The sequence below is a fragment of the Schistocerca piceifrons genome, chromosome 6 (assembly GCF_021461385.2).
Source record: "Schistocerca piceifrons isolate TAMUIC-IGC-003096 chromosome 6, iqSchPice1.1, whole genome shotgun sequence".
Lineage (NCBI taxonomy): Eukaryota > Metazoa > Arthropoda > Insecta > Orthoptera > Acrididae > Schistocerca > Schistocerca piceifrons.
Genome location: NC_060143.1, coordinates 201,978,313 through 202,002,323, shown reverse-complemented (window position 1 = coordinate 202,002,323; position 24,011 = coordinate 201,978,313). Strand labels below are relative to the sequence as shown.

Genomic DNA, 24,011 nt, shown 5'->3' with positions numbered 1-24,011 from the left:
GGCCTCCGCAGCCTAATCTGGCGGCACGGCCAACTCTACTCAACAGTCGCCACACGGCCACTGCTGGTCGTCCGAAGACGTCGGACGTGTAACCAGTAGCGTCAAAGGTAGAGGTTTGCGCGGATGCGAAAAATCCACAGCAGTAATTTCTTTGTGGAATGAAGTCTGCGTAGCGTCGGATACTCGCGCACATACATACCTGAACAAAAGCACCCGGACACTCAGTACTGGGCATTAACGTGGAGTGTGTTCATTATACGCCTTTTTGACGGCTTCCGCTCTGACGAGAACATTTTCAATGAGGTTTCACAGTGTCTGTGGAAGGATGGTAGTCCGTCCTTCCTCAAGAGCCGAAACCTGAAAAGGTAGTGATGTTCGACGTTCGGGTATGGAGCGAAGGCGGTGTTCTCACTAATCCCACAGGTGTTCCATTGGGTTCAAGGCCAGTCCATTCAGGAATGTTATTGTCCACGAAGTAACGAGAAACTTAACATCTTAATCGGTGATCACAAAGTAAATAAAGTTAAGGAATTCTGCTACCTACGCAGCAAAGTAAAATCAAATGGCTCTGAGCACTATGGGACTTAACATCTGAGGTCATCAGTCCCCTAGAACTTAGAACTACTTAAACCTAACTAACGTAAGGACATCACACACAGCCATGTCCAAGGCAGGATGCGAACCTGCGATCTTAGCAGTCGCACGGTTCCAGACTGAAGCGCCTACAACCGCTCGGCCACACCGGCCGGCGCAGCAAAGTAACTCATGACTCAAGGATAATACAAAAAACAAGCTACCATTGGTAAAAGGGGCGCTGCTGGCCAAAAGAAGTCTACTAGTATCAAACACATCTTAATTTCAGGAAGAAATTTCTGAGAATGTACGTTTGGAGCGCAGCATTGTGTGGTAGTGATACAAAGACCATGAGAAAACCGGAAAAGAAGAGATCAGTAGCATTCTAGATGCGATGCTACAGAAAAATGTTGAAAATTAAGTAGACTGATAAGGTAAGGAATGGGGACGTTCTCCGCAGAGTCGGTGAGAAAATAATATGTGGAAAACACTGATAAGGAGGAGAGACAGGATGGTAGGACATATGCTAAGACATCTCGGAATAGCTTCCATGGCTGTAGAGGGAGTTGTAGAGAGTAAAAATTGTAGAGGAAGACAGAGATTGGGATACATCCAGCAAATAACTAAAGACCTAATTCGCAAGTGTTACTCTGAGATCAAAAGGTTTTCACAGGAGAGTAATACGTGGCGGACCGCATCAAACCAATCAGGAGACTGATGACCCCCCCCCCCAAAAAAAAGTCGACAAACCATTGCCTCAATGATGCTGCTTTCTGACAGGGTGCATTATCGTACTGATTCAAAGAATCATCTTTTCCGAACTGTTCCTCTACTTTACGCAGTAAACAGTGCTGTTCGAATCCTTCCGCGTTTAGCGTTTTCTTAAGCGCAATTTGGTAACCACATCCTAAGCTCAAAAACACTCACACCCCGTAACATCAGTCCCTCCGTACTTCACTGTTATCTCTACACATGGCGACATTCGCCAGACCCAAATCCTTCCATCGGACCGCCACATGGTGTATCGTGATTCATCAGGCCACATCACTCGTTTCCAATCATCCACTGACCTGTGCCGTCGCGTTTTACACCATATCAAGTGTCGCTTAGCATAAACTATAGAAATGTGTGACTTAAGAGGAATTGGTCCTTCATTGTACCCCCTCTTTTCCAATCTCTTCGCACAGGCACTGTGGTACCTGGACTCCTCGTACTACTTTGGAACTTAACAAGTGATTCCTTCCTCTAGTTCCATGCTCGACGTTCCCTGTCCGTCAGTACATAGTTCTTCCTGGTATTGGTTTCGCTGTGGTTGTTCCTTCTCGTTTCCGTTTCACAATGACATCACCATCTGTTCACGTGGGCAGCTTTCAAGAGCTGAAATGTCCCTGATGTACTTACTATTCAGGTGATATCATATGTCTAGTCCGTGTTCGAAGTCATTGAATTTCTTGACTGACCCATTCTGCAGTTACTGGTGCTCAACTGATAACACAATACTTCACGCCTCCTTTTATACTGGAGGGTCCGCCTCTCGCGATACGTAGTGGTCTATTCAGCATTACTTAGAGGAATCCAGATACGTCTGATCGCATAGTGTTTACAGCTGAAGAAGAATTCCATAGTTCAAACCATATCGAGTTCCTGCAGCAGTTCATCTAAGGGATGAAATAAGACGTTGTCTTAAGTTACATCAAGCATGCGCATATTTATGATACACTGCTTTTTTTATTAACAGCTGTTTATATAAAGGTATTGTTAAGTAATCAGAACAAAATAAATGCAACTTTCACCTGTGTCTCCTGGGACGGGGCGTCGCTCTCAGTTTTCGCAATAAACATCCTTCTCTGCTTTTTTTCTTCCCTTCCCCCCCCCCCCCCTCTCACCCACGTGCTGTTGTGCCGTATCGCCGACTAATCTGTTGTAAGGAAGTTACGTCACAATTGGGGCACGTCCGGAACGCTCGCCAGGCGTGAAAACGCCGACATTAAAGACCACAACGTCAGATAAGCCTGAAGAAACAAACGTAACAGCATCCTAAAACGGCTGTTGGCTCTCTCTGTCCCACAAAATGGCGTTGCTAATGCTGGCACCGATAGAGATGGCGCAGTGGTAATGTCCTGGACTCGTATTCGGGCAGACAGCGGTTCAAAACCCCGTCTAGCCATCCTGATAAGTTTTCCCTGATTTCTCTAAACTGATTAAGGTAAATGTCGAGATTGATGATTTGCAAGAGCACGATCGATTCCGTTCCCCAGACTACCACAACCCGATCACGTGCTGATTCCCTAACGATCTCACAGTCGATGGTGGCACTTAGTCTCGCTGGAACATTTTGCGCCGATATATTGTAGGTCAGAACTTAACAGCGCCACAGAAGTGATACTATTTCAGAAATCTGATGTGGTGGAACGTTTCGGCAAGGGGGGGGGGGGGGGGGGGTAGTACACGGTCAGTCACAATCAATGTATCGTTCTATCGATAGATTTTCGCTGTAGACCGGAATACGCAACTATAACTAAACCTCACGTAATAGACACGGAAATCAAACAAATGGTTCAGTAATTCAATACGTGGTTCTTAAGCTACGATGACGATCAAAACAAACGGAGTTAACATTTTCTGCAATTTGCTTGGGTTCTGACCTTCAAGAAGTAAGATAAAGTTCTAAATTTGTAAGATTCGAAGAGGTTTCTTGGTCTCTACTCAGATTTTTAGGAACTGCTAATTCCGGCTTCCTAATTATAGGATGTAAGACTAATAATTCTAAGTTCCGGTATTCGCTTAGTCTTGCACCTTTTTTCTGCCGCTTATTGCTACTGTCGCCACCGGCAAAGCTTTTGAAAAATGTCAGTTCCTCGTAAGTTCGGATTCCTTCGTAAACTGTAGTTCCTGCCTTAACTGGCTGAGTAACGCAATTCGCAGCTCTTCGAAGGGCAAGGGCGGATCACCACCACTACGGAACTGTTTGCATGACTTTAGGCGGAAGCATAACCTAATCTGTGTTGTATGCGCCCCGTGTGGCGTCTGGCTGTAACTACGTTGCACCTCTCTGGAGGCTGTGACTCGTGTCTCTGGTAAACACAGCAGAACTCCTGTAGCAGACACTAGAAGAGAGGCCGTGTGCGTCATGGAAAAAACCACTACTGAAATTCTTAGAGCATACGTTCCAAGAAGATTCAGCCAGCATACTACTTCCTCTCACGAACATGTCGTGAAATGACCGTGGAGGGCCGGCCGATGTGGCCGAGCGGTTCTAGGAGCTTCAGTCTGGAACCGCGCGACCACTACGGTCGCAGGTTCGAATCTTGTCTCGGGCATGGGTGTGTGTGATGTCCTTAGGTTAGTTAGGTTTAAGTAGTTCTAAGTTCTAGGGGACTGATGACCTTAGCTGTTAAATCCCATAGTGCTCAGAGCCATTTGAACCATTTGACCGTGGAGGGAAAATCAGACAAATTCGATCTTCATCCGGACGCTTATCAGTCAGTCGTTTCTGTCGAGAATCGTAAAAATGAGGCAAAGCGCAGTGGTACATGATTATGTAGATTTTCTTAGACGTGCCTTGTATTTGAGATTACAGGATCTACAGCTAAGCTTCGCAAGCGTCTGTGAAGCGCATGCGACAAAGTACTTCTCATTCTACCATTTACCAGGGTTTCCTCCCGTTCCATTCATCGTGGAGCGAGGGAAGAATGCGTTGTAATTAGTCTGATTCTGTCTTCACTGTCCCTGCGGGATCGATATATAAGGGCTGTTGTATATTCCTCACTTAAAGCTGATTCTTGAAACTTTGTAAGGAGGCTGGGTAATTGACGTTCAAGTGTCTACCACTTAAAGTGTTTCAGCATCTCTGTGACACTCCCCTATGCGTCAAACAAACCTTTGACTATTCGTTCCAGCCTTCTTAGTATACGATTAATATGCCATGTTAGTCCTATTCGGTATGGATCCCGCACACTTGAGCAGTATTCTAGATGGGATGCATGTATGGTTTGTACGCAGCCTTTTTTGCAGACTGGTTGCCTTTTTCCCATTATCCTGCCAATGAAAGGAAGTCTGCCACCTGCATTACCTATGAGTGAGCCTAGGGGAGCATTCCATTTTATATCCTTATAAACTGTCACATCCAGGTATGTATAAGACTTGACTACTTTGAACTGTCACTCACAAATATTGTAGTCATAGGATACAACGAATCGACCGGCTGGTGTGGCCGAGCGGTTCTAGGCATTACAGTCTGGAACCGCGCGACCACTACGGTCGCAGGTTCGAATCCTACCTCGGCATGGATGTGTGTGATGTCCTTAGATTAGTTAGGTTTAAGTAGTTCTAAGTTGTAGGGGACTGATGACCTCAGATGTTAAGTTCCATAGTGCTCAGAGCCATGTACTACGATTCCTCCCTTTGTGACGTTCACAATTTTAGAATTCCGAATATTTAAGACAAGCTGCGAATCTCTGCACCTCTTTCAAAAATTATCACGATCTGATTGGATATTCGTGCAGCTTTTTTCGTACAGTGCTTCATCACCTGCAAAAGAGGCTGATGTTATTATTAATATTCACATCAGTTGGGACAAGAACTATCATCAGCTGTAGAATGGAATGATAACAATGAAAATTTGTGCCGGACCGGGACTCGAACCTGGATTCCCCGCATGTCGCGAGCGGTCACCTTACCATTTGGCTATCCGTACACGACTCACGGCCAGACGCAAACTTCCATACGTCGTCAACCATGCGTCTACGACGTGTTCTCGTACATCCACTGTGTATATTCCCGTACAGGTCAGACGTTGTAGCTGAAAGTCGCTTGCCCGGTATCGGCAGATGAATACGATACTGCAGTGCCGGTGTTATTCTGATTACGATGCAAAGTTCTTTTGGAGTGCATGACACTTCCCTGGAGCACGCCTTATCTGAGTTTAACACACGTCAGTGGCGCTCCATCAAAATAAAATGCCCCGTCTCTGTAACAACACAACCTCCATCCGATCGAATTTTGTTTTAAACATAATATAATCGTGCGTTTGTTAATATAATTCGTCGTACATATCTCATGAAACGGACAACCGCCCCTCTAGAGAAGCATTCGCGAATAGGAAAGACGAGATAAGTACACTACTGGCCATTAAAATTGCTACACCACGTAGATGACGTGCTACCGACGCGAAATTTAACCGACAGGAAGAAGATGCTGTGATATGCAAATGATTAGCTTTTCAGAGCATTCACGCAAGGTTGGCGCCGGTGGCGACACCTAAAACGTGCTGACATGAGGAAAGTTTCTAACAGAGTTCTCATACACAAACAGCAGTTGACGGCGTTGCCTGGTGAAACGTTGTTGTGATGCCTCGTGTAAGGAGAAGAAAAGCGTACAATCACGTTTCCGACTTGATAAAGGTCGGATTGTAGCCTATCGCGATTGCGGTTAATCGTATCGCAACATTGCTGCTCGCGTTGGTCGAGATCCAATGACTGTTAGCAGAATATGGAATCGGTGGGTTCAGGAGGTTAATACGGAACGCCGTGCTGGATCCCAGCGGAATCGTATCACTAGCAGTCGAGATGACAGGCATTTTATCCGCATGGCTGTAACGGCTCGTGCAGCCACGTCTCGATCTCTGAGTCAACAGATAGGGACGTTTGCAAGACAACAACCATCTGCACGAACAATTCGACGACGTTTGCAGCAGCATGGACTATCAGCACGGAGACCATGGCTGCGGTTACCCTTGACGCCGCATCACAGACAGGAGCGCCTGCGATGGTGTACTCAACGACGAATGGCAAAACGTCATTTTTTCGGATGAATCCAGGTTCTGTTTACAGCATCATGATGCTCACATCCGTGTTTGGCGACATCGCGGTGAACGCACATTGAAGCGTTTACTCGTCATCGCCATACTGGCGTATCACCCAGCGTGATGCTATGGGGTGCCATTGATTACACGTCTCGGTCACCTCTTGTTCGCATTGACTACACTTTGAACAGTGGCCGTTACATTTCAAATGGTTATGACCCGTGGCTCTACCCTTCATTTGATCCCTGCGAAACCCTACATTTCAGCAGGATAATGCACGACCGCATATTGCAGGTCCTGTACGGGCTTTTGTGGATACAGAAAATGTTCGACTGCTGCCCTGGCCAGCACATTCTCCAGATCTCTCACCAATTGAAAACGTCTGGTCAATGGTGGCCGAGCGACTGGCTCGTCACAATACGCCAGTCACTACTCCTGATGAACTGTGGTATCGTGTTGAAGCTACATGGGCAGTTGTACCTGTACACGCCATCCAAGCCCTGTTTGACTCAATGACCAGGCGTATCAAGGCCGTTATTACGGCTAGAGCTGGTTGTTCTGGGTACTGATTTCTCAGGGTCTATGCACCCAATTTGCGTGAAAATGTAATCACATGTAGTTCTAGTATAATATATTTGTCCAATGAATACCCGTTTATCATCTGCATTTCTTCTTGGTGTAGCAATTTTAATGGCCAGTAGTGTACTTGTTCTTCACCGGTACAGGAACCAACCAGCGCCTCGCGCCAGAAGCATGCTAGCGAAGTCGTATTTACAATTGCGGGATCTCTCTGTTGCCTGGCGTAACAAAGCGAGAGAGGCTGTGTGTAGTACATCTGCTTCGAGTAAGGAGTGCGGCGCTGCCTGGTGAGGCGTGCGCAGACTGCCAGCAGAGCGCCTTGCGCCTTCCTTGTGGCAGGGCCGCGGCGGCGCTGGCGAGTGAAAGTGGACGGCCGCCGGCTCCCAGCAGGGAAAGTGGTCGGCAGTCGGCGGCCCCCACTGCGCCTGCGCCGCGCCACGTCACGCCCCTCAGGCATTCCTCCCACTCGTGCTCGTCCACACAGCCGCCTCACATCGGGATTACTGGGCCGATGACATCATCAGCGTGGCGGGGATGCGAGCCTCGGCAATCGACAAGAAACCAGTGGATGACGTCACTAATAACAACACGACATTAGCACAACAAAACCCTGCAGTCTATCGGGACTTTCACGGGGCTAGGAGGTTGGTAATGGGATTGATCTTGTCGTCTTCGAAAACACTGAAATCTGGAAATATCAGACGACAGTGGAGTAAATAAACTGCTTGACAGTTGCTAAGGAACGACTGCTAATTGCTATGGAATAACCGACAGTAGCTATAGAGCAACCGACAATTGCTACGGAACACCCGAAAAGAAGGAAGATCGGGTCCAACAACCCGTCGACATCGAGGTCATTAGAGACGCAGAACAGCACGGATTGCGTCAAGGACGGGGAAGGAAGAAAATCGGCTGTGCCCTTTCAAAGGAAGCATCCAGGCATTTGCCTGGAGAGAGTTAGGAAAAACGCGGAAGACCTGAATCTGGATGGCCGGGCGGGTGTTCGAACCTTTGCCCTCCCGAATGCGAGTTCAGTCTGCTAACCACTGTGCCATCTCACTTGGTCGGAACACCCGACAAATGATAGTCTAAGGATATGTAGAAGGCGGGACGTGTTAATTATAACGAAGCGAGTGCATGAACGTTCTGCATGCATTCGACAGTTCACGCAGTACCATATCTGACGAAGAAGGTTGTGGAACAGATTAGTGCGACATTCCGTGTGGTACGGCAACATGTCTGCAAGACTGTCAAGTGTTTGAGTGCATACAATCGTGGACGAGCAGCTGGACTTTGGCCACAGTAATGGGTGTTGCCAAAAGCGTCATCTTGCGATTTAAAAAGGGTAGCTGCATGTGGAATGCTACCATACTGCAAGAGGATCGGTATGTAGCTGTGGTGGCGACAAGAAAGAGACATTTCACCCCTAGGCAGATCGCAACAGACCTTGAAACCGCTACTGGTACACGTTTCTCTGCCAGAACCATTTCGTGGCGATTAAATCAGGCTTGTTTCTGTGCTCGGAAGCCTCTTAAATGCAACTACGCCATCGTAGAGAAAGAGTTCACTGTAGTTTGGAGCAGTTTGGTTGGGCTGAGCAACAGTGATCCAGCTGATGCTCTCTGACGAATCCCGCTTCACAGAGAAATTCTATCCACCAGTTAGTGTGGAGGGGAACACATTACACACCACAGAATTTTCAGGAAGGTCATCCGCATGGCCTAGGCGTTATGGTATGGGCAGGCATTATGCACAATGGCCGAACAGCGCTGCATATATTTGCGCGATTTACCGTTACAGCACAGAGGTATTGCAGGGAGATTATTCTCCATTGTGTACGTTTGTTTAGGGGTGCGGTAGGTCCCGACTTTTTGTGTGCTGACGACAGTGCCCTCCTACACAGGACCGCTGAGGTGTCAGACGTACTGGAAAGTGAAGATATTGAAAGTATCGAATGGCTTGCGTACTCCGCGGACATAAACCATGTACAGCGTGCCTGTGATCCTCTTGGCAGAGATGTATCTCGACGAACACCCCCTCCTCGAACCGTGCAAGACCTAAAATCCTTCTTGAGAGAGAAAAGGACAATATCCGTCAAGGATATTGGTAGCCAGCATGGACAACAGCTGCAAAATGTGCATTAGTGCCCGAGGAGGGTATATTCCTTAATAATAGTCCGATATCGACCTTTATATTGGAAGTCCTGTGTCAAACATGAACGTTATTTATGTCTGTTACCTGCTTTCCTATGTGGTGACATCTGTACCGTTTTTATTTACAAACCTACCACTCCACCTCCATTACGTATATGCTGTGTATCACGTCGTCCATCATTGCCTGTGATTATTCCTGTCTTCGTTCCTTAGCAGCTGTCGAGCCGTTTATATGAGTGATCGAAAGTCATGGAAAGGCTCATTATGTGACATAACTACCGAACCCTCAAAACTGCGCTAACAAGGCGACGTTGGGTAATTTGATGATATTTACACAGTGCATAGAATAATGAATAGCTTGTGATCCCAAAGGTCGTGCGTCAAACTGCGTAAAGCGATTGAGAGGTATATCTGTTTAAATGCGAACATTTTAGGTTAGGCTTTACCGTGACTGTTATTGACATTAAATGAAACAACAAGTTTACTGTTACCAGTCACCGTTTTATTTGTCTACACGACGCTTTCAAAGGTTTAAACCTTTTTGTCAGAAGAAACCCAAAACCATGTTCTGAAATAGTGTCTTGTTACTCCACTAGACAGTGCCGTAAGTTCCTCCCCCCCTCCCCCCCCCCCCCCCCCCCAAAAAAAACCGTAACACAACACACACAAATGTCATACTAACTAATGTAAATCCAGCTGATGATGGAGTATAAAACCTTTAAAACGCGTGGAGATAAATAAAACGGTGACTGATAACAGTAAACTTGTTGTTTCATTTAAGGAATATTTGTATTGACAGTCGTTGACTTGACAGCTAATTTATTAATAATAGGGATAGAAGCTGAAGCAACAAATTAAGATTTGTGAACGGCACTTGGATCTGGGTCTCTTGCTTCTAGGCAGATGTGGTAACCGCTACAACACCATAGCTGCACAGATTGCCCTAGTTCAGTGCCCTCCCTAACACAAACTTCAGTTCACATTTCCAGCCCATTTTCCCAAAAATAATTTGTCGCAAATACAGCATTTAACGAGCGTAGCACATTCCAGCCACATTTCACTTCGTCTTGGACGGACGTTGGTAGATCATAATGGTAAGAACGTGAGAAGAAAATAACAACTTAAAAAAAAAGACTTCCAGGAATAGTGTTTCCAGTCGTGTAGGCCTCATATTGCGGATTATTTGCACCAGAAATGAAAACAAGAATCGGAATAGATTGGGGAAATATTGATGAGATAATGCAAACAGTGGCAGCTGAATGAGCTGCTTTTCCTTTGCAGGACAAAGGACCTCGAGAGACGAGATGTTAGAAAAGATAGCCTAAGGTGTGCCGAGCGAAGGTGACAATAACACAGTTGTGAAACCGCTACCGTTTCCGCCCTTCACTGACGCAGACGTGTGGTGAGTGAAAGGCAGCCGGACACACGGGGGGAGGCTCTGCAGGACGTGAAAGTGCGGCTCCCACATTTGGACAGGATGGCCACCATTTGCGTATCCGCACTGCTGCTCAATCTGTTTCCTTTGCATTTTCCGTACGGTCTCACGCTTATGTCCTCGCGGGCTTCTAAACGCTAACGATGATATGAAAAGAAGAAACAATTTGATCTTTATACAGACGCTCTCGTCTTACAGAGTCTACAATTTCTGATTCCAGTACTGCGTATAGAATCGTTGAGCGAAGTGGTGCAGTGGTGGAGGCGTGAATCCATATTATGGAAGACAAGGTTAAACTCTAAATCCGATCAAACAGCTTTAGTTTTCCTGATCTTTTTTTTCCACTCAAGGCGAAAGCCGGACTCGTTCCTGGGCGAGTGAACGTCCAATGCCATAGGGTGTCCTCCAAGCATGAGGGGCTGATACCCGAAAGTTGAACTACTGAGTTGACATTGTATAATTACATTTTCATTACACACATATAATTGTTAATTTTTTCATGTAATTGCAATTAGAGCTCAGCGAAACTCAGAGGTTAGCAACAGTCGTCGGCAGGATCTTCCGTGGAAAAAAAAATTCCAAAAGAAAAAACAGGGTATAAACTCTTAAACCAACCGACATAACATGCGTTAACTGTAATTACTTCACCTGATCACCCATATTCACTATAGCGGTAAGAATATCGATGTGACAGCGTCTAGTATTCTGCTACATCTAGAGATGTGAAACTACCGACGGCTTTCCTATACTACCACAAGGAAGCGTAGACTACGATACTTTTCCTAGTGGCTCTGGCCAGTTAAAGTCGTACCAATGTTACCTGTTTACTTATACGTTGGGTACATTGCATACCAATCGGGCGATAGCTCATAACCATAGACTTTTTTTATTATTTATGCGATCAGTGTTTTATTAGATTCCCCTAAAAACTGGACGTGGTGAACAGTCTAGAAACTGAGTGTGGATACATAAAGAGGGGGGTAACCTAAGGATCATTGTTTTCTAGATCGTTATCCTCCTGTCTGTTACTTAAGAATAAACAGTATTTACAGCAAAATTGAAATTATCAATGTTTAATTCAGGTTTTTATTCGAAAATTGTTGTTTTGTAACATGAAACAGAGGGATGTTGTACTAAGAAAAGAAAACAATACAGATTTATTATATATCGCTGGAAAACGCAATTTCCTTAACAAAAAGGTAGCAAAAGAATTATCAAACATCGTTACAATACTTCGTCGAACATAAATAAAAGATGTTTCTGTTATTAGTAAACAGCTTTCGCATTTACCAATAACACAAGGAAACTCTTGCCTTTCATCATGATAAAGAACATTGTACTAAGTACAAAATAACAACTACTATATTTTTTGTATATTTGTGCATGTAAACTGTACTTGGATCTGAAGTAATTGCTTTGGTTACACAAAAGTGCAGAAGTTACGAGATCAATTAATTTTTATTACTTATAAAATGTGATTTATATTGTATATATGCAGACTGAACATTTATATCGTATAAGGATATAAAATACACAATGGACTGACACTGAATTATGTGCGGTTCTAATTATGTGCAAAACAAACAACGGAAAAATAGGGAAGTCGTCGACTCCCATTTTGTCTCTTAAACATTCATTTATGTTTCTTTCCCTACGAATTCTACCAGCAATCCTATCGTTTACTGCGACGTTTATGTAGTGTACCAAAACTACCACCGAGCGAGGTGGCGCAGCGGTTAGCACACTTGACTCGCATTCGAGAGGACGACGGTTCAAACCCGCCTCCGGCCGTCCTGATTTAGGTTTTCTGTGATGTCCCTAAATCGCTTCAGGCAAATGCGAGTATGATTCCTCTGAAAGGACACGACCGACTTCCTTCCCCAACCTTCCCTACCCCAAACCAACCAACCAAAACTACCGTGCCGCATGGGATTAGCCGAGCGGTCTCGGGCGCTGCAGTCATGGACTGTGCGGCTGGTCCCGACGGAGGTTCGAGTCCTCCCTCGGGAATGGGTGGGTGTGTTTGTCCTTAGGATAATTTAGGTTAAGTAGTGTGTAAGCTTAGGGACTGATGAACTTCGCAGTTAAGTCCCATAAGATTTCACACACTTTTTTGTTTTGTTTTTTAAACTGACGTTCGGCAGTGTTGGTAAACACAACTTTAGTTACACGACAAGGGGCAGTTGCATTGCTCATTCCCTCGCTTGATACGCCCTTATTAGACACGCTGGACGAAGTTCGTTAGCTCATACATCTTCATCTACACATATACTCCACAAGCCACCGTACGGTGCGTGGCAGAGGGTACCCTGTACCACTACTAGTCATTTCCTTTTCTGTTCTACTCGCAAATAGAGCGAGCGAAAAACGACAGTCTTTACGTCTCCATATGAGTCGTAATTTCTCGTAGCCTATTTTTGTGGTCCTTACGAGCGATGTATGTTGGTGGCAGTAGAATCGTCCGGCAGTTAGTTTGAAAAGCCGATTCTCTCAATTTTCTCAGTAGTGTTTCTCGAAAAGAACGTCGCCTTCCCTCGGGGGTGTCCCACTTGAGTTCGCAAAGCGTCTCCGTAACACTTACGTGTTGTTCGAACCCACCGGTAACAAATCTAGCAGAGCTCGCCTCTGAATTGCTTCGATGTCTTCCTTCAATCCGACCTGGTACGGATCCCAGACACTCGAGCAGTACTCAAGAATAAGTCGCACTAGCGTCCCGCATGCTGTCTCCTTTACAGGTGAAACACACTTCACTGAAATTCTCCCAATAAACCCAAGTCGAACCACAGTTTTCACATGCTCATTCAAACTCATACCACTTTGCAACGTTACGCCCAATTATTTAAACGACTTGACTGTGTCAAGCAGGACACTAGTAATACTGTATCCGAACATGACAGGTTTGTTCTTCCGACTCATCCGCATTACCTTACATTTTTGCACATCTAGGACTAGCTTCCATTCATCACACCAACTGGAAATTTTGTCTAAGCCGTCTTGTGGGACTCTGTTGAAAAATGGGCTTAATTCCTACAGAAATCACAGTCTTACAGTGCTATATTGGGTAGGTTTCGGCTGGTCTCGGCAGTTGATGTTTTCGTTTAGCGCCCAGGTGGTGGAGGAGACAGAGGTGCCTAACATTGCGGCCCTGTTTTGTTTCAGACGCTGAAGTCGGAGCAGGTGGCGGGCAGCAGGCAGCGGCTGGCCACGCCCAGTCCGGCGGCGACCCCCAGCCCCGCCGTACTGCGCCACACCAGGGACAGAGACCGGGAGGCCGGCTGGTTCAAGTCGCTCGACAGGCTTACCAAGAAGAGCCGCGCGCGCGACAAGGTGAGTCGGGAGGGCTCCGTGTCCTCACGCTGCGTTGGCGTTTCCGACCGGAAAGCGATTCAAACCTGGTAATTAAAGAAGGCTGGGTTACGATTGTGAACGGGGTCCGAATCAATTACGATTGGTTTGCTTTGCAATTTCACTCATTTATTTTAATAAATAATTTTTGAAAACAAGCCAATGAGGTCGCAATCAGAATTTTAAAGCACGTAACCACAATCACGGCTGAAGGCCTTTAACGCGAAAAATGGCGATTATTTAAAATTTAACAAATACATAAAATACAGACAGCAAATAATTTTGAAGACAAGCCAATGTGGTCGCAATCGGAATTTAAAGGCAAGTAACCACGATCAAGGCTGAAGGCCTTTAACGCCCAAAATGGCAATTATTAAAAATTTAGCAAACATACATAAAATACAGACAGCAAATAACTTTTTGAAACAACCGAATGTGGTCGCAATCAGAATCTTAAGGCAAGTAACTACCATCACGGCTGAAGGCGTTTAACGCGAAAAATGGCAATTATTTAAAATTAACAAATACATAAAATACAGACAGCCAATAATTTTGAAGACAAGCCAGTGTGGTCGCAATAAGAATTTTAAGGCAAGTAACCATTATCGCGGCTGGAGGCCTATAACGCCCAAAATGGCAATTATTAAAAAAATTTAACAAACATACTGTCAAACGGCGAATGGCACAGCAAAAGTTAATTAAAAAAAACAACAAAAAATGGTTCAAATGGCTCTGAGAAATATGGGACTTAACATCTGAGGTCATCAGTCCCCTAGAACTTAGAACTACTTAAACCTAACTAACCTAAGGACATCACACACATCCATGCGCGAGGCAGGATTCGAACCTGCGACCGTAGCGGTTGCGAGGTTCCAGGCTGTAGCGACTAGAACCGCTCGCCGGCCGGAGTGGCGACCGCTACGGTCGCAGGTTCGAATCCTGCCTCGGGCATGGATGTGTGTGATGTCCTTAGATTAGTTAGGTTTAAGTAGTTCTAAGTTCTAGGGGACTGATGACCTCAGAAGTTAAGTCCCATAGTGCTCAGAGCCATTTTTTGTAGAACCGCTCGGCCACTCCAGCCGTCAAAAAAAAAAAAAAAAAAAAAAAAAAAAACTGGTCATCAAACAGGTGAGACAAATGATGGTAACTTAATAATAAAATAAAACACAAGGTCCAGTGATAGACGGTGCTCCAGGAATCGACCTCTGAGTGGGTCACACCTAGAGTTGCATTCAGTTCACAAGATGGTAACTCGGACTAGTGGCAATGTAACGAGGTGAGGCTACCTGACATCCAACAAAACAAATGCAAGACATAAAATTACGTCAAAGCCGGAACCAGCGGTCTGGGGTCTGCCCGCAGAATACTGTGCTTAGAGCGCCCAGAACAAGAAAGAATGACTACCACTGAGGTAGAAGAGCGCCACCCAACCTACAGTCAAGAATCTGTCAAACTTACACGCCTCACCGACAGCGGCGCCAAGGCGAGGAAATGTACACTGCCGTTACACACACTAACCCCCCAGGGCAGGTAACTGGGGCGTGTTGTCGCTCGGCGCGGACCTCGCTACTCCTGCGTCCCCAACGGAACTCCACACTCACACCACACGGAAGAAGCACGAGGTCGCCCTAAAGATAGGGCAGGAGAACTACATATCGATAAAGGCCGCTGCTGCCACTAGCGGACAGGCAACGCTTACGAAACCAAGTGGAGCCAGTGAACACGAGAAGAAGACAAACAACGCAACCATGCCAACTAAACGATACGGTCTGACAGAAACCTATACACGGCACCAATGCGAGCCGCAGAATGGCTAAGCAATGTCACGTGACTAGCTGCTGTATGCATCTGGCTGCAACGACTGACGAACAGCTGATGCAGAACTCCACTCTCGACTGGGATACAATTGTATACCCGGAGGTCTAAAATGCTTGTACTTTCCCTCATTTGATCCCTCAGTTATCCACAGGGTGGTTATAACTAAACTTTCCCAGTTTAACACATTATAATACGGAAACTAATTACCGCACGAGTACTAGACTTGGTAGCATTAATTTCCATAGTACGGGGTGCATGATTTCCACGCGTCGCGGCGCCACCGTCCAGTTCCATCTATGGCCACCAGGTGCCGTTTCAGTCATCGCGATGCTCAGTCTCACACATCTGACCAGTCACAATGCATTTGTTGACGTGTCGGCATGAGCATGGACAAAAGGAGCAGGACATTATTGGTGAAGCTGTTGTCAAAACAACAGTAATGCTGCAGCTGCACTTCGAGAATATCGCCAGCTGAAAGGATTGCAGAAGGGTTCTCTTTCTCCACCTGCCGAGCGGAGCATGATGAAGTTCTAATCAACTGGAGAACTGGGCGTCATTCCGGGAAGAGGTCGACGACCGGTTGCACCACAGGTGGTTGATGAAATCGCCGTTGCTATGGGAGACAACGCTGCATGCAATTCCCGATCGTCAGGCAGTGTAAGTGCTGTGTCACGACAGTTGAACATCCTTTGGTCCACTGTTCGGAAGGTGCTTTGAACCATTCTTAAATGGTACCCGTACAAGACCCGTGTAGTACAGCAGCCTGCACCACAGGACGCACAACGACGTGCTGACTTCGAGGGCTGGTCTTCGATCATCCTATGGACAGGCGACGCTCATATTTCGTTGACAGGTGAACTGAACACACAGAATTGCCGAGTGTGGGGATCTTCACCTCCAGTCACTGTGCATGAAGTTCCTTTGTATGGTGAACGTGTCACCGAATAGTGTGGCTTCACGGTTACGTTCATCATTGGTCCATTGTTCTTTGGACAGGTTGCCGCTCTTGGTCCAAAGACGTACAGTGTGACTGGCCATCGTTACTGCGCTATGCTTCGCCAGCATGTCATACCCGACCTACAGGAGAGACGCGCATTGAACTCAACAGTTTTCATGCAAGATGGGCCCCACCGCACGTCGCTCATGAAGTTCACCTGCATCTCTGAAACACTTTTGGAAACGATTGGATTATCGGTCGATCGTTTCCAAATGCCTGGCCGGCATGATCACCTGACCCCACTCCCTGTGATTTCTGGTTGTGAAGCTACCTGTAGGACAGGGCTTACTAGTGGAACCTTCACACATGCGCTGATCTGAAGCGCAGCATATCAAGGGAGGTAGCCAGCTTACCTACGGTCATAATTCTTACTGCTGTGCAGAATGCGGCCCTGCGCTTTCAGAGTCTTCTGGACATTGATGGGCGCCATATTGAGCCCCTTTTGTAGCAGTAGTAGTAGTAGTACCGGTATGTAATGGTATTATGTACCGTTGCAGCACATTAAAAGGGTTTCAGTTGTATTGTTTCTGCATTACTTCTCTTCTCCATGTCCTTGACATTAATGCTACCAAGTTTGGTCCTCGTACTGTAATTAGTTTCCGTGTTAACGTGTTAAATTGGGAAAGTTTAATTATAACCACACGGTACATGCACTAAACGAATTAGCGGCTAAACTAAAATTTCAGTCGTGCTGAAGAACGTTTGCCTGACAGGAAAAAACCGTGTGATTGCTATTTTTATAAGACATGTGGCGTATGACCCCGTCGTAGAAATATCCTCGAGCTTAAACGATAGTCAACATTTGTTGTAATGTACATGGTCAAGTTAATTATCATTGTCTATTAAGTACTGAGAAATGTATTACTGTACTTAAGCTTTTAATGCAAAATTAATACAATAAGAGCATACCATACGCTGTTGGCTTATTGAGGATTACTTTAAATACATTTATACAGAAATTTTAAATGTAATTATTATTATATGCCCATAAATTACTTTACTGTTGCAAAACTGTCTGTCTAAACCAACTAAAAAAAATTTAAATTTCATAAATAGTTTTCTGTTAGCGTTTGATGTATAACACTAAACTCTCATATTTTTCTAGGCTTCTGTATCACTATTAAAGGTGGTTTATTAAACACCTTCATCCCAGCGAAGTTAAAACTATTAAGATTTATTAAGTCTGAAAGCTTAAATATAAAACAACAGCAGTATAAAAGAAAAATAACAAAGAAAGAAAGCTAAATTAAAATATGCAAGCAATATGAGATTGGGGAATCGTAGCACACTGGTTAGCTGCTGGTTTTAGAATCTAGGTTAACGCGCAGCCATGTGTTCCGTGAAGCTGGGAGGGTTTGGTCACATGACGACAGTTTCCGACCTGAAACGCAGGCAGGTGTTTCACTGGCGCGAGACACACCTCTGATGCGAGCCACCTTACATCGGAGACCAGAAGCGAAATTACGCCGAATAAACATGGACGAACACTTGATATAAATCGTGTTTCAGCAATTTCTGTAAGGCATACAAACAAATACTCCAGTTCCAGACCCCCTGTTGCGTGACGGTCAGAATAAAAATACATGGTCTGGAAAATTCGGTTTGAGATCGATGTTCGTGTAGTTTAATACACACTTCACTGTACATAAGACACATCCAATACAGACACATTCCAAAATCAGTTGGAGATACGTGTAGTCCACAAGTTCCGAAGAACATACACTATTGGCCATTAAAAATGCTACACCAAGAGGAAATTCAGATGATAAACGGGTATTCATTCGACAAATATATTATACTAGAACTGACATGTGATTACATTTTCACTCAATTTGGGTGCATAGACCCTGAGAAATCAGTATCCAGAACATCCACCTCTAGCCGTAATAACGGCCTTGATACGCCTGGTCACTGAGTCAAACAGGGCTTGGATGGCGTGTACAGGTACAGCTGCCCATGCAGCTTCAACACGATACCACAGTTCATCAAGAGTAGTGACTGGCGTATTGTGACGAGCCAGTTGCTCGGCCACCATTGACCACACGTTTTCAACTAGTGAGAGATCTGGAGAATGTGCTGACCAGGGAAGCAGTCGAACATTTTCCGTATCCAGAAAGGCCCGTACAGGACCTGCAACATGCGGTCGTGCATTGTCCTGTGGAAATGTAGGCTGTCGCAGGGATCGAATGAAGGGTAGAGCCACGGGTCGAAACACATCTGAACTGTAACGTCCACTGTTCAAAGTGCCGTCAATGCGAACAAGAGGTGACCGAGACGTGTAACCAATGGCACCCCATACCATCACGCCGGGTGATACGCCAGTATGGCGATGACGAATACACGCTTCCAAAGTGCGTCCACCGCGACGTCGCCAAACACGGATGCGACCATCATGATGCTGTAAACAGAACCTGGATTCATCCGAAAAAATGACGTTTTGCCATTCGTGCACCCAGGTTCCTCGTTGAGTACACCACCGCAGGAGCTCCTGTCTGTGATGCAGCGTAAAGGGTAGCCCAGCCGTGGTCTCCGAGCTGATAGTCCATGCTGCTGCAAACGTCGTCGAACTGTTCGTGCAGATGGTTGTTGTCTTGCAAACGTCCCTGTCTGTTGACTCAGGGATCGATACGTGGCTGCACGATCCGTTACAGCCATGCGGATAAGATGCCTGTCATCACGACTGCTGGTGATACGAGGCCGTTGGGATTCAGCACGGCGTTCCGTATTACCCTCCTGTACCTACCGATTCCATATTCTGCTAACAGTCATTGGATCTCGACCAACGCGAGCAGCAGTGTCGCGATACGATAAACCGCAATAGCGATAGGCTACAATCCGACCTGTATCAAAGTCGGAAACGTGATGGTACGCATTTCTCCTCCTTACACGAAGCATCACAACAACGTTTCACCGGGCAACGCCGGTCAACTGCTGTTTGTGTATGAGAAATCGGTTGGAAACTTTCCTCATGTCAGCACGTTGTAGGTGTTGCCACCGGTGCCTACCTTGTGTGAATGCTCTGAAAAGCTAATCATTTTCGTATCGCAACATCTTCTTCCTGTCGGTTAAATTTCGCGTCTGTAGCACGTCATCTTCGTGGTGTAGCAAATTCAATGGCCAGTAGTGTAGTTGAGAGGGAAACGTTCTAGAAAAAGTTTGCTATCATATAAATTGTACGAGAGGCGTTCGATAAGTGATGCAATCCTTTTTTCTAAAGCAGGTTGGTTTTATTCAGGATTCCAGTACACGACATTATTCCCCACTCTTTTGGCTACAAAACTCTATTTTTCAACATAATTTCCGTTCAGTGCGAGGGACTTACGCCACCTTACTGGGAGGACCTGTATGCGCACATGGTAACACTCCAATGGTCGACGTCGGAGTCCAGGTCTCGCTGAATCAATAACCTCCCCATCATCCACTCACTGCTTCCCGCGGAGTGCATCCTTCATTGGGCCAAGCAGATGGAAGTTGGAAGGTGCGAGATCCCTGCAGTAGGGTGGATAAAGAACAACAGTCCAATGAAGTTTTATGAGCTCCTCTCGGGTGCGCAGACGTGTGAGAGGCCCTGCGTTGTTATGAAGAAGGAGAATTTCGTATGCTTTTTTGTGGCGACGAACACACTGAAGTCGTTTCTTCAGTTTCCTGAGGGTAGCACAATACACTTCAGAGTTTATCGTTGCAGCGTGAAGGAGAACGTCAAACATAACCCCTTCAAAGTCCTAGAATGCCGTCGCCATGACTGTACCGGCCGAAGTTCGGGCTTTGAACTTTTCCTACGGAGGGGAGGTGGTGTGGCCACACTCCATGGATTGCCGTTTTGTGATGAACCCACTTTTCATCGCCTGCACGATGTGCGACAAAAAATTCTCACAATCAGCCTCACAGAGCTTCAGCAATTACGCGCAGATGGTCCTTCGTTGCTGTTTATGATCTTCCGTCAGGCGGCGTGGAATCCAGCGGGCACGCTCCTTCGAGTACCCCAACTTGTGAACGAGTGTGTCAGCACTACCAACAGACGTGCCCAGTTGTGCAGCGAGGTGTTTCTGATCCTTCGGTCAGCCCGAATGAGCGTATCCACACGCTCCAACATTGCCGGCGCGTGGGAGAATGGATGGGTTCTCGCGATCTTGTTGCCATAATGATCGATGCCTCACCCGAGGACTCGCCGTGCTTTTGTTCACTTCCAGGTCTCCGTAGGCATTTTGCATGTGCTTATAAATACAGGGAGGTCAATTGATAGTGACCGGGCCAAATATCTCACGAAATAAGCGTCAAACGAAAAAACTACAAAGAACGAAACTTGTCTCGCTTGAAGGGGGAAACCAGATGGCGCTATGGTTGGCCCGCTAGATGGCGCTGCCATAGGTGGCTCAAATGGCTCTGAGCACTATGGGACTTAACATGCTGCCATAGGTCAAACGGATATCAACTGCCTTTTTTAAAATGGGAACCCCCATTCTTTATTATATATTCGTGTAGTATGTAAGGAAATATGAATGTTTTAGTTGGACCACTTTTTTCGCTTTGTGATAGATGGCGCTGTAATAGTCACAAACACATCGCTCACAATTTTAGACGAACAGTTGGTAACAGGTAGGTTTTTTAAATTAAAGTACAGAACGTAGGTACGTTTGAACATTTTATTTCGGTTGTTCCAATATGATACATGTACCTTTATGAACTTATCATTTCTGAGAACGCATGCTGTTATAGCGTGATTACCTGTAAATACCACATTAATGCAATAAATTCTCAAAATGATGTCCGTCAACCTCAATGCATTTGGCAATACGTGTAATGACATTCCTCTCAACAGCGAGTAGTTCGCCTTCCGTAATGTTCGCACATGCACTGACAATGCGCTGACGCATGTTATCAGGCGTTGGTGGTGGATCACGATAGCAAATATCCTTCAACTTTCCCCACAGAAAGAAATCCGGGGACGTCAGACCCGGTGAACGTGGGGGCCATGGTATGGTGCTTCGACGACCAATCCACCTGTCATGAAATACGCTATTCAATACCTTTTCAACCGCACGCGAGCTATGTGTCGACATCCATCATGTTGGAAATACATCGCCATTCTGTCATGCAGTGAAACATCTTGTAGTAACATCGGTAGAACATTACGTAGGAAATCAGCATACATTGCACCATTTAGATTGCCATCGATAAAATGGGGGTCAATTACCCTTCCTACCATAATGCCGCACCATACATTAACCCGCCAAGGTCGCTGATGTTCCACTTGTCGCAGCCATCGTGGATTTTACGTTGCCCAGTAGTGCATATTATGCCGGTTTACGTTACCGCTGTTGGTGAATGACGCTTCGTCGCTAACTAGAACGCCTGCAAAAAATCTGTCACCGACCCGTAATTTCTCTTGTGCCCAGTGGCAGAAATGTACACGACTTTCAAAGTCGTCGCCAGTGCAATTCCTGGTGCATAGAAATATGGTACGGGTGCAATCGATCTTGATGTAGCATCCTCAACACCGACATTTTTGAGATTCCTGCTTCTCGCGCAATTTGTCTGCTACTGATGTGCGGATTAGCCGCGACAGCAGCCAAAACACCTACTTCGGAATCATCATTTGTTGCAGGTCGTGGTTGATGTTTCACATGTGGCTGAACACTTCCTGTTTCCTTAAATAATGTAACTATCCGGCGAACGGTCCGGACACTTGGATGATATCGTCCACGATACCCAGCAGCATACATAGCACACGCCCGTTGGGCATTTTGCATACATCAACACCATATCGTTCTTTTCCACAATTGGCAAATGGTCCATTTTAACACGGGTAATGTATCACGAAGCAAATACCGTCCGCACTGGCGGAATGTTTACCACGTACTTATACGTTTGCGACTATTACAGCGCCGTCTATCACAAAGCGAAAAAAGTGGTCCAACTAAATCATTCATATTTCTTCACGTACTACACGAACATGTAATAAAAATGGGGGTTATAATAAAAAAAATGCAGTTGATATCCGTTTGACCTATGGCAGCACCATCTAGCGGGCCAGTTCTTTGTAGTTATTTCGTGAGATATTTGGCCCGGTCACTATCAATGGACCACCCTGTATATGCGATGCTCTAGTTTTCCGCCAAAAGATATTCAGCGACAGCTCTCTGCTTTTAGGGCATCTCGTTACAGACGCCATTTTGAAGGCTACGTATGCGCCGCTACTTATTGGAACTTCATAAAACTTAGGGACTGAAACGGGAAAATCTCACGATGAACCACAACAAATTTCGCATTTTTTCAACCGAAACTGGCCTAGAAAAAAACGGTGTTGCATTTCTTACTGAGCGCCCCTCGTATGCACCATACTGTTAAATTTTTACTTGAAATAAGTGAAATAAACTGTCTCTTACGCGGATCAAATATGTACACCCACATATCAAGTACATTACAAGCTAAGGCCACTCAGCCAGTCGAATATACAACGAAGTAGAAGACTTCAAGTTTATGAAATTGATACTAAAGACTGCGTAACTAAATTAGCTTTCTCCTGAATTAGTTGATCATTTGCAGGTTAAATAGATCCAAATTTTGCCAAATGACTACCAATGCATAAAAGTATACCAAGGTTGTTTCACAGAGTAATATGCACTTTTAATTTTGAATGCGAAGGACTCCTATTATAATTTGAAATATAATTTAAAACAAGAAATTGTTCACAGGAAATTAGATGCCTTTCTGTCTGTACTCCGTATTTTCTTATGTGAAAGATACTTAATTTTAAACCGCCAAAAAGCAACAAACACAATTCTTGGAGGAATACCTATTGCAGCTGTCGAAAACTGAGTCACTTATTTCATGGTATACAAAAAAGACATAATTCACCATACCTTCCATTCAGCAACTTTAATCTTGTAGCGTGTACTCGTATTAATGGTACTAGTGATGCAGGTTTTCATTAAACACTACGTCATTTGCATTCACAAGTACAAAGCCTGTGGACACTCTTCAAATACAACATGCGCAAGAGACTGGTATTGTACAATGTGCCGTCCCTGATTTTTGACAGTAGTATGTTCTACAAATATCCAGATACTTGCAAATGGTCTAGAGAGAGAGAAGATACAGCAGCAGTTGGAATCAATAAATGAGATACTAACAAGAGGGAGATAGTAGTACTAGGGCAGAACGAAAGAGACTGTTACTGTGAGACGGCGGACAGTGACCGAGATAAACAAAGAGATAATGACACTGAGTTGGGCTGAATGGGTAAGTGAGAACAGGCGAGTGGCAGCGGATGGAAACGATGGACTAGTGGATGTGAACGAGGTACAG

At 45.5% G+C, this 24,011-nt stretch overlaps 1 protein-coding gene across 1 annotated transcript in view; it reads left to right on the top strand.

Annotated features, from left to right (window-relative positions):
* Positions 1–24,011, top strand: part of LOC124803236 (zinc finger CCCH domain-containing protein 13-like) — a 331,812-nt gene that overhangs the window by 291,260 nt on the left and 16,541 nt on the right. Inside the window, exon 5 of the mRNA XM_047264417.1 lies at positions 13,703–13,870. Within this exon, the coding sequence (XP_047120373.1) occupies positions 13,703–13,870 (168 nt within the window). The remainder of the gene's footprint in view (positions 1–13,702; positions 13,871–24,011) is intronic.